General features: G+C 38.1%; 2 protein-coding genes across 3 annotated transcripts in view; both read left to right on the forward strand.

Annotated features, from left to right (window-relative positions):
- cunh5orf34 (chromosome unknown C5orf34 homolog) overlaps nt 1–5,001 on the forward strand; it is an 11,980-nt gene extending 6,979 nt beyond the window's left edge. Inside the window, exons 1-11 of one of the 2 annotated variants that reach the window (XM_051422700.1) lie at nt 134–430; nt 1,146–1,235; nt 1,336–1,683; nt 1,764–2,026; nt 2,119–2,217; nt 3,215–3,335; nt 3,424–3,515; nt 3,592–3,661; nt 3,743–3,840; nt 3,941–3,987; nt 4,131–5,001. In XM_051422700.1, coding sequence (XP_051278660.1) covers nt 164–430; nt 1,146–1,235; nt 1,336–1,683; nt 1,764–2,026; nt 2,119–2,217; nt 3,215–3,335; nt 3,424–3,515; nt 3,592–3,661; nt 3,743–3,840; nt 3,941–3,987; nt 4,131–4,312 — 1,677 coding nt within the window. In that variant the 5' untranslated portion in view covers nt 134–163 and the 3' untranslated portion in view covers nt 4,313–5,001. Of the gene's footprint in view, nt 1–133; nt 431–1,145; nt 1,236–1,335; nt 1,684–1,763; nt 2,027–2,118; nt 2,218–3,214; nt 3,336–3,423; nt 3,516–3,591; nt 3,662–3,742; nt 3,841–3,940; nt 3,988–4,130 lie in introns of those variants that run through there. The other variant, XM_051422701.1, reaches the window with a different exon arrangement.
- Nucleotides 5,002–5,413: 412 nt separating this feature from the next.
- On the forward strand, nt 5,414–11,498 carry LOC127375852 (FYN-binding protein 1-like). Its single transcript, XM_051422186.1, has 16 exons — nt 5,414–5,540; nt 5,729–6,476; nt 6,608–6,695; nt 7,371–7,444; nt 7,561–7,583; nt 7,699–7,742; nt 7,816–7,897; nt 7,974–8,114; nt 8,438–8,594; nt 9,093–9,231; nt 9,341–9,360; nt 9,464–9,512; nt 10,394–10,416; nt 10,504–10,555; nt 10,726–10,754; nt 10,987–11,498. The coding sequence occupies exons 2-16, from the start codon at nt 5,753–5,755 to the stop codon at nt 11,007–11,009; spliced, it is 1,668 nt and encodes a 555-aa protein (XP_051278146.1). The 5' UTR covers nt 5,414–5,540; nt 5,729–5,752; the 3' UTR covers nt 11,010–11,498.
- Nucleotides 11,499–11,505: the final 7 nt, after the last annotated feature.

Genomic DNA, 11,505 nt, shown 5'->3' on the forward strand with positions numbered 1-11,505 from the left:
GCAAAATAATAATATTTTAATAATAATCACAATAATAATAGTTTAATAATAATAATCACAATAATAATAATAATTTTAAAATGTTGTTAAAACTAATAATTGAACTTCCGGTCCGGCTCGCTCCCTCTCGCTGAGCGCGCCAATAACAAACGTCCCCCACCGGATGACGCGTCGCCGTGTTTTTGAGTGTCATCCGCGGGAAGCTCCCGTTTACCGGAGTTTAACGATGGAAACCGACGCTAGTGTCAGTTCGATGATCATGTACGAGGACGAGTCGGTGGATGTGCGGTACGGAACCGGAACCCGGTTACAACTGTCACCGTGTGGCTGTGAATTCACGCTGGTGAAACGCGCACACCCGTCCGGACACCCTGTGCAGCCCCCGGAGAGAGTCCGACAGAGGACGAGGTTCACCATCAGCACTTATAAGGTGTCAATATTAAATATAGAAGTTTCTTTACGACCGCTTTGAGCCTCCTGTGTATTTTAAAAAGGCTCAAACTGGGCCTACAGTCAGTGGTGGACCGGTGTGTGTTGATTCTGGCGACCCCTGTGGACACAAGCGGTACTGTTTCACAGCCAGTTAAAAACTCTGTAAAGACAGGCTACAACTATATCAGCATCAAAATATACTTAATATGCATAAAGTAAAAGTATTCTTTATGCAGAAAATATTTAAAAATGTATCTTGTTACTTGATTATAATTAGGGATGCATTAATGTGTAAGCATCATTACTGATGTAGCTGGTAAAGAAGGGGCTACTTTATATACTGCAGGGTTGCTTAATCTATAACAATCTATCATTATTAGTTAGTTAATTATGTTTTGTATAAAGCATCTGACTATAACTCTTGTAACTAAAGTTATGAAATATATATAGCAGAATAAAAAATACAATATTTGCCTCCAAATTATAGCCTAAAATAAAAATGGAAGTAAAAGTACTTAATAATTGGACTTAAAGGTCCAGTGTGTAACATTTAGGAGGATATGTTTCCTTTAAGTACAGGACTTGAGTAAATGTATTTAGCTGTAGTCCACCACTCCCTAAAGACTGTTGTTTGTTCTGATAAATGTACACAGTTTGGTTGTCCTCTGCATTCAAAGTGCATTCATATTCAAACTTATGATGTCATTTTACAGGAGTTAATGCTGGCTGCGTTGGCATTTAGGAATAAATATGCTAGTCGACCATATCTGCCAGAGGAACTCATCCCCACTGACCACAAGACGGTACCAAAAATATTTCCCAGCCTCTTATCAGTCCTTCTAATTATGTTTTGGCAATGATATCACGATTATTATTATCATTTTTTTGCATTTCCACCTGCAGCCCTTTTTCAGCGTTGACTCAGACGTGCAGTGGCCTGAGTGGTCTTCTGGTGATGCTGAGCTCGGACCAGGAGGCGAGACCCTCATCAGGTCTGAGGAGGGGCGAGCCGTGTTGATGCTGTCGCCCTCGGGTGAAGAATTCTCCGTCGAGTTCACGTGCAGCCTCAGTCGGACTCTGAATCAGCGCCACAGCCTGCAGGGGCTCAGCAGAGACTCTGACAGCAATCTGATCTGTCAGACCACCAATGAGGAGACCAAAGAGGTTCATCAGGGGAGAGGAAGCAGAAGGAATGAGTCTGTTAGATCAAGATCTTGCTCGCCTCGGATTACCAGCGCTGCTCAGTCAAAGGTAATGCTTCTTAATAATATTACTGTGCTTATATCACAGCTTTGATTAAATGTTTTACTTCCTCTCTCTTCCCTTCCCAGCCAGAGGAGATGTACCAATCCACTGCAGTGGTCCAGCATCACTCCTGCTGCGCTGTCGCCCCCTTCTGGCGCTACCCTCTGTCCTTGGCTCACCATCTCTGGACGGCTCGTCTCTCTAAACCGGAAAATGTCAGCGCAGAGGAAGACAGCGATCTCACCCAGGCATACAAGAGAATAAACGTGTCAGACATATCCGTTGAAGAACGAAAGTCTCACCTTCCTCAGGCGCTGTTTCTCACATGTCCATCGCCTCACTGGCACAGGTTGAATGATCAGTTGACTCGAGTGAATAATGTGGAGCACAATTTAACAATGTTCATTGACTGATTTAAGCTTCCTTACTCGTGTATTTTAGGTGGAAGGTTAAAGACCCCCTGGATAAAAAAGAATATGCAGACCAAGATCTTCCAACAGAGCTGGTAAAAGTGATGTGGTGTCACGGAGTCACCTACAGGTAGGTCTGCAGGTTTCCAAGGTTAAAAAGGACATTGAAACATCAAAGGTTGTTTAAATTTAATGCTCAAAATAAAAAAAAAAAATTGATATTTCACAAGAAAAGGACACATTTCCTGTCTGCCTTAACCTTTGTAAAGGTTATATATATGAAATTCACTTGCCACTAGATGTTGCACTAGAGCACCAGCATTTTAGTCCAAAAACAATGGGCACTATGGCTGACTAGTCTCCATTGATAAAACCAGTAATTTTACCTGGCAAATAATCATAAAACACACTTTAAACAAAATAATACTCACAGTCTTTGTTAGTTCCTCCACAGTCTTTCCAACAATTACACAAGTTGGTTTGGTCTAAATAAACCCTTAATTGACTATTGATATATTAAAATATTCATGAAACAGGCTGTAATGGCAGCGGCAACAAATGGGCCGGTCAAAGCACATCCACTAAAGCCACTGACAGACTGAGATTGAGAGTGTCTATAAACATTATGGAGAGGATCCCTGCAGAGATAGGCCTTTTTGTTTAACCAGAAGCAGCCATAATATTGCGCTTGCCACCAGACTCCATAAACAAAAACAGCAATTTTACCTCACATAGCATTGTAACATCATAACTTTATTAAATGAGAACAGGAACAAAATAAAACTCACAAAAACTGTCTTTGTTAGTTTTTCCACTGTTCCAACAGTCACCAATTCTGGCTTGGTCAAAATAAATCCTTAAGTCAAGGTTTCTCAGCTGGAAATAAAGGGACTCACATGCACTAACATGCATGCATGGCCTTTCCAGCTTTCTGAACAGAGCACAGAGAAGCTGTGATAGCAACACAGTCAAAATGAGTGTGATGTTCACTATATTTTTACATAGAAAATAATTGTTTGCTGCCATATATATATATATATATATATATATATATATATACACATACATATGTATAACCTTTAGTGTACTGTAGTGTAACTGTGTTTACCTGTGTGTTTCCTGTTTAGGATACTGAGCGGGGCTGTCTCAGTTGTAGAGGTTTCACCGGGAGATGGATCTGTCATCCGGTCTAACGGTGTCCTCAACACTTATTTCACCCATCACAAACCTGAGCTCCTGTCAGGGCGGGTAAATTTCCTATTATTATTTTTATATATATATATATATATATATATATGTATGTAATTATCCTATGATTATTGTGTCTATCTCATAGGTGAAAGAGGTAACTTACCATCTGAACAACCTTCCACCGGATGTACCCGGACAGCTGTACTCTATACGCTCTATTGTTAGTCGTGCAAGCAGGTAAGTCACTGCTTCATCACAGTCTGAGTCCTACTTTATTTTATCAGTCCCTGACTATCACATCTCTGTTTTACAGGATCCTCACGTGCTACAATGAGGCCAAGCAATCACTGAAGCTCCCTGTCACACCTAGCTGCTTGCAAGAGGTCGAAAAAGTAGTCCCTGCAAATATTACCACAACTGTTGTCTACGGTATTCAAGCTTCTAACTTATGATTTGATTTCCAGGGCCAACAATTTTCTAAAGCAGCAAAGATTGAAGAAAATCTGTCCAATCCTGTATCTGTTGAGCAGCATATGTATGTCATGCGGACAGCAGAAAGTCGGTGAGTTATATTTGGTCACTCCTTTGGTATTCTATTACTGAAAGTAATGTGTTAACAGCTTGTATATAATGTTTCTTTCCACCTTTTATATTCAATTTAGGTCAGATCTGGTAGCTGCAGAATTGGAGAAGATAAAAAGATTCAACTGTATCCTTTAACATTAAGATGACAGCAATAAGCGGCTGTATACATTAATATACTGTGAGTGTTATATTTGGTCACATGCACTGTCATTGTACATAAATAATGCTGAGGAAGACGGTGCATGCTCTTTAACATCCTGTGCCCAGTTCTGCTGGAGAACAACCACCTGCTAAGGAGTGAGAGACGATGTGCAGAACCGGAGGGTAGTTCTGCAGAAGAGGTGACTCAAGAGGCAGTGACTGAGAACTGCATCGCTGACGCTCTTCGAAAGACATCCAAAGCCATACAGGACATTGATGCTCTCATATCTGCAGCCACGCTGATGTGAAAGAGTCCCGATTAAGAGAAGAGTTTAAAAAGAAGAAAGCTTGACTGTTGGGACTTTGAATATATATATATAACTTTTTACTTCTCTGTGTGTAGAGATTGAAATAAAGATTTTTCTTTATGTCGATGCTGGCACATGGGTTTCAACTCTTAGATTTGGAGTTTGTATTAATTGTAGAAGGTTGTATTGAACCCCGGACTCTGGCATGACCTAATATACCAACAACATGAATATTGTTGTCCCAGTTGCTAATTACAATTTCTTTGTCATGACACAGTCCCTTCCTGTCAGATAAGAACTTGCAATGGTGCAAAATTAATTTTAACACCTTGATGTTTCTTCCTACACACAACAACTTGTCACAAGATGTCACTGATTAAAAAAAAAAAAAACTATTTCTGGATTATAAACTCAAGTGCATGACTGTAAATGTTTGTCGCTACTCCACCAACCTGCAGACTTGCGTTTAAGTTTATCCCTTTGGTGCAATATGTTTATCAGGGCATTGTTGACAGCCCGTACATGGTTTCATTAAGTGGCATGAGTGTTGATTGACATAAGGACCCTCCATAGTCAAAAAGCACAAAAAAGAACATGAAATGTATGAGAGAAGATAAACAAATATGCAAATATACACTATATGCCATCTTGTCTTTTTAATTTCTCAATAAATTACAGCTGTAAAACAACTACTTGTGTGCTGATGTTCAGTTTCCTCCTCTTGGGACAGAATTGCTGTATGGAATCAGTAATGGTACCTCTATGCATGTATATTTTGTATTGCAAACAAGAAACAGGGTTTTAGTTATTTAGTTTATCATTTTATATTATGTAATTTTTATTCTTTATATTTGGAGCTTAACATTCCTGTCACAGTACATCTTTAACGATGATCGGTTGCTCTCACTGAGTGCCAAAGGTTTGTATATTTTCAAGAGGCATGCACAAACAAACTCCCAGCAACTGTCAGTGTTTATGTCATATTAAACTATTGAATTATTCATTTTCAAAATGTGTCTTGTGCACATTTTGTCTTTCTTATGGCTACAGATTTTGAATCACACTGAACAGAGGGCACTTGCCTTTTTTCACTCAGTTCTCTCAGAGTCCAATACTTCCTTTATAGGTGGAGCATTGCTTTTTTTTTTTGGTATCACAACTGTATAACGCAGCCTCTGGCCACACACGCTCACTTACACAGCACTTACATACCAGAATCAAAGATCAGGTGAGTGGTTCCTCTTAATTTTTTCAAGAAATTGATGCTCTTCTTTAAATCTTCCCTCATAGTTTTATTTTTTTTGCTTCCTGGATGTAATATTATTTATACTGTTTGCTTCACTAATATACAGCAACATTAAAAAGTGAAGACAGAGACTTTCTAGACTAAAGAAACTCTTTCATTTTCCTATATAGGAATAGTCATACACTTGGGGACTAATGGCTCAGTTCAGCACAAGATGCAGCTCTTTGCCAGATGCTTCCTATAAATTAGCAGTCCGACAAAAGCTGTGCGCTGTATCCTCTGTTCAACAAAGAATAGCTGCCTTTGAGGAGCAACTATCAGGTTCTGCCAACACAACCACTCAGCCTGTCTTTGACAAAAGATCCGATGCTACTCTCCCAGCCTCCCAATATGCAAAGCCACCGTCATCATTCAAAACTACTAAAACACAGACACACAGGGACTTCTCTGGATCCTCTGTGCATTCTCAATCCAAAAACGTAACGATGAAATCTACAGTGAAAACCAATAGTAGTGTCTACAGCAACACCAGCGTCTCTCTTACTTCAACCAAGTCAGTATGGACAAACAATAGAAGACTGGAGTCTACAACCATTATGAAATCAAAAACCCAGGAATCCAATGTGTCCTCTTTATCCAGAGTGCACCAGCACTCCAAACTGTCTCTGTCACAGCAAAGCAATGTTACCAAAGAGCAAAGTTTCACTGATGGTGAATATGGTGTGGAAAGCATCACAGGCACTAAGTCCCCCAGACTTCCAGATAGGCCGAAACCTAGCAGAACAAGGGGAAGCCAGAGTAAAGCCAAAAGGAGCCTTCCTGATGTGCCTGCTCTGGGAAAGCCTCCCCAGAAGCCAAACAGGCCTCCAGGTGTTGACGTTGATCAGTTCAGAAGGAATATAAAGTTTTTGAATGATGGTGAGAAACAGTTTTTCTAAGACAATGATAATTCACACATCTGTTTATTGTTTCTTCAAATACTACAATAATGTTTTTAAAACATGTAGCCTGTAGCTGACTGAGTTAAATCAAAGATTTTTATGTGACAGCACTAAGGGGGATGACACCGCGTCCTGCTCATCCACCCACCCCTCCAACTCCACGCCCGTGCCAATCATCCAACCATGCAGCTGCTTCGTAAGTGTTCATATTGTAGAACTGCTGTATTGTAGCAAATTATAACACAGGTAACTTATTGCTAACATAATGAGACATGGAGGAATACACTGGCTGTATATGTGAAGGCCTTGGTTGTAATCATTAAACTGATCTACTGAAGATTCACAGTTGCAGCACTGATGCTACTCACAGGAAGCTATTTGTCTGATCCTCACTGATCTCAACAATGCCCTTTGGTCCAATGGTATACAAGTTAGTCTTCTGCATACTGTCTGTATCTTAGACAAATAAAAATGTATCACCATTTTGAATAGTAATAAAATAATGGCCACTTAAAACATTTAATTTGTCAAAAAGAAGCCTATTACGTATATATGAGTTATTAAAATGTATTATACATGATAAAGAGAGAGAATTGTAGAAAAAGTTTCTAAAAAATATCAGGAAAACTAATCTCTGCCGCAATAAAATTCATCCAAATTGCTTATTTTCCACAAACTTCCTGCAGTTACTATCTGTGCTGTTATTGGTATGCATTAATATGAAATATCCATACAATATGTCACTAATTCAGTTGATTTAATGATAGAAAATGGGAAAAAGGTTGGAAACCACTGCACAGCAGCAAAGACAAAGTCTATCCCAGACTGTCCATAACATGTTTGAATTGATCTCTTTCTGACCAAAATCAAGGCTTCAACAAATGGATGAAGATGAGCCCTACGATGATGTCGGCATCATGAACCCACCACCACTCCCCAGTGAAGGTTGTGCCTCATTTTATATAATTTTACTAAATTAAACTACCATTATTTTTATCGGTCACACAAGCAAATAAAATCGGGGCAAGATTTCTGAATGTCTTGTTGCATTGTCTTCACAGAACATCCTTCAAAGAGGAGAGAGGTAATTCATTCATCCTGCCATTATTAGATTGCTGTAGAAACCCAAGGTGCAGTAAGGAAATAGTATTCATGTTGACTGCTAGTTTTCATCAGTTTGATCTCGTTTGTCTCTACAGGCAGATTTGACTAAAGACATGTACCAGAACCTTGATGATAGATGGTAAGAGTCAGGCAGGAATAAAGCTAATATTGTTTTGTATATATAAACTATATCGGTTTTTATCTCTCAAAAGGGAGAAATCTAAAGAAAATCAAGAAAGTAAGAGCGGGAAAGGGGACACAAACCACAACAAACTCACAGAGGAGAAACAGGCAGTAAGTGCTGGGCTGAGTAAAGTTTGTACTTGCTACCAAAATTATGCCTTTAATATAAGTTTGATGTGATAAACAGGAGCCAAAGGGAGCCATCAACACGGAGGAGATGAAAGGGAAAGAAATGCTATCTAAGAAAGAGAAGAAAGAAATGAAAAAACAACTGAAAATACAGAAAACCAAAGAGAAGACGATCCAAGAAGCAAAGAAGTTGTTCAAGGTAAAAGCAGAAAAATCACATTGCAAGCCAAAGTGATCAAAAATATGCCCATACATGACTCAATTCAGTGTGAACAGCACGCATCTTTTTCATTCTGATGTGGTCCACTTTCATATGTGGTGCAAATCAGATTCAGGTCTGACTCTTTGCAATCTGACCTCAGTGTGAACAGACATATCAGAACTTTAACGTCACTCTAGACTGACATTTGTCATGCGTGTCACTTCAGGCCTGTGACCTGTTCACACTGGAATCTGATATGGGCCACATTAAAAAAAAATAATGTGAACAGACATAACTGACATCTCCTTATCCTCAACTAGATTAAAGGACATGTTCACATCAAGAAGGAGAAGACAGTTGTTGAATTTAAAGGAGGAAAATCAGAGTTGTCTCTGACTCAAGGAGAGATGGTGGGGGTCATCCACAGTACCAGTGACGCAGAGGGACAATGGCCGACCAGGGAAACGAAGGATTTCTGTACGTTGCTAACAGACATTAAAAAGAGGTTTTAAAACGTGGACGGGGGACAGGCAAGAAGAGCATCAGGGTTTTATTCTTCTCAACCAAATCTCTTAAATGTTAAGACGCGTTATAAAAGCTGGAAGCTATCACAAGTTTACATTTTGAACGTGGTTTAATTATAAGTAATATTATTTTTATATCAGGTGAAATTAAGTGTACAATAAATTATTAAATGTCAGTTAATATAAAGGGGTCTCTCACAGAGTTAATTAAAAAGAAAGCCACAACACAGAAAAAGGTCAAGAGGTCAACATGGTAACTTTACATAAAACACACAAACATCTTAACAACCTGCATTTGTTAAATAGAAATACCTCAACATCTAAAATTAAAGGTTATTTTACGTCCCCAACAGAAATAAAACTGGCATCCTGGGACATTAACATTTACAACAGGTAGCTGCTGAACGCTCACATAATACAGTGATCTGTGCTGACGCTTGTGTCCTTTCAGATGACTATGTGAAGCCCGTCCATGTAAGCAATGATGATATAAAAGAGGAGAAGGAGGAGGAGGAGGAGCCAGAGAGGCACCCGTCTGATGCAGAGCCAGACATTTATGACAGCTTTGGGGCACCAGCTGAGGGTTTCAGGTGCAGAACGCCTCTAAAATACAGAATAAAAAAAAAAAATCTGAGATAAGTTCTTCCATCTCACATATTATGATCTCTTGCTGATTTGATGGTTTCTCTCCTTTTTCAGCGGGCTCATAGTGCAGAATGGTAAGCTGTTTGTGCTGCTTTTTGTGTAATTTAATCTGTTTAAATATGACAACAATGAGCTCTCTACTTAGTCCTAATTTTTCCTTTCTTGTTTTTGAAACAGCCGAGGAGGAGGAGAATGTTTATGATGATGTGGATAATCCGCACACAAGGTTGTACTTTTTTTGTTTTGAGTGGATGGGTCAGATTCGGGCATTTTTTACTGCACAAATCACAGTGGGAGTATTTAAAGTAGATGCTAGTGATACACTGCAAAACCATATAAGTTAATTTAACTTGCTGAAACCGAAAAACTGGAATATTTTAAGTCAGACTAACTGCATTTTCTAAGTTAAACTGTAAAAACAAAATACAAATACGTATTTACCATAATCAGTAATATTTCTGTAACTTCAGTCGTAACTTGAACTAGTAAGTGTCACATAAAATTACAAGTTAAAGCTACTAAAGTTGCAAGAATCTTTTTTAATCTATAAAAAGTTACTTAAACTTTCAATGCAACAGTTTTGAGTTAAAATAAGCTCATCACATCACAGTGATATGAGAGACAATAGAGGTGTTTAACTATAAACTGAAAGTCAGTTTCTTTGATGGAATCAAGTGTAAAATTAAAGTGTACACAGAAAAAGTGTTACTATTTCAAATAGCAAAGAAGTAATTTTCCACTCCACTCCTACTGTTTAACAAATGTAGATCATGTATGGGTGACACCTAGTGGTGAATGAGATTATTAGGGCCCTATTGAAACTGCTTGGGCTATTATTATTATTATTTTGATACCAAATAAATTGCATTTTTGGAGGCCGCAACAAAATTCAGTGGTAGCGAAAATTGAAGTATTCTTTTGGTCACACGCCCCAGAATCAGCCCCCAAGACACGTACGAGCAACATGTAGGAAAATTGGTACACAAGTGTATCATGGTCAGACAAGCAAAAAAAGCCTCTTGGACTCTTTTTTTTTTTGCATGTGTTCAAGTCTGCTTTAAGCCAACACATTGTATCTTTATAATGCTTTCTCTCTTTTCCCATCAGAGATTCTCCAAACCCAGATGAAGGTAAACATGACAGAATTTCTCCATATACTTCTGGCACATTAATGACACATACAAACCACTAAACATTTACTGTCTCTCTGCCCACAGATGATGTTTATGATGATGTCGATTCCCACATTCCTCAACTTCCTTTTGACGGGTATAACAATATCATGATATATATGTCAGATTACTTCCACCTGCATATTGTGTCTCAAACTGTGATTTGTTTTGTACTTTAACTTACTACACGTAGGCAATGACATCCAGCTGCTGCACAGTATGATCTGTATGACAGTAACTTATTGATTTGATTATCATTTTACATAGGTGTGATATTTATGACGACATCAGAGAAGGTATGTTCTGGTTTTCAATTTAAAATACAATATAAACAGTTATGTAAAGTACTTGAGGGAGGTATATATTGGACTTTTTATTACACTACATTTTATTTGACAACTATAGTTACTGTGCACATAGAGATTAAACATAGTAAGTTACTACTACTTTTACTTAAATAAAGGATCATGATTTTATTTTTTTTATTTATATATTCACTGTAAAACAACTTTAACACTTTTTCTACAGCCTGCATCTATGAAATCGACTAATCTACAACTGCGACAATGTGAAGAGCACAGATCAGCATCATTTTAATGGCATACATCAGCATGCAGTGTTTGAACTTTGTAGATAAATCTTCAGAGAGCATGGTTAATAAAGATCCATTAATAGATGCATTGCATGTTTTGGGATTAATACATCATATTAAATATTATATCGCAACCTGTTGTAATTACCACTGTGTGTTATTAGAATTAGCAGAGCTTTATAACTGTGCATTGGTGTCTTTTTTTATGTAATCATTTGTAATTTGTCCATGGAGAAATGCTGTTTATTATTATTTGCTTGGGGGGGGGAAATCGTCAGCGTTTGTTTGAACAGATTGATTTAGCAGCTTGCACATGATTTATTCCTTGTTGATGCATACATTTACTGTTAAACTTACTTACTTTTTTTTTTTTTAAATCAACAATAAAGATCCATAAATTGATGTTTGGGTGTGGTGAAGTTAATTTACAACCTCACTTTGACCTCTATTTATTT

The sequence above is a fragment of the Dicentrarchus labrax genome, unplaced genomic scaffold, assembly GCF_905237075.1.
Source record: "Dicentrarchus labrax unplaced genomic scaffold, dlabrax2021, whole genome shotgun sequence".
NCBI lineage: Eukaryota > Metazoa > Chordata > Actinopteri > Moronidae > Dicentrarchus > Dicentrarchus labrax.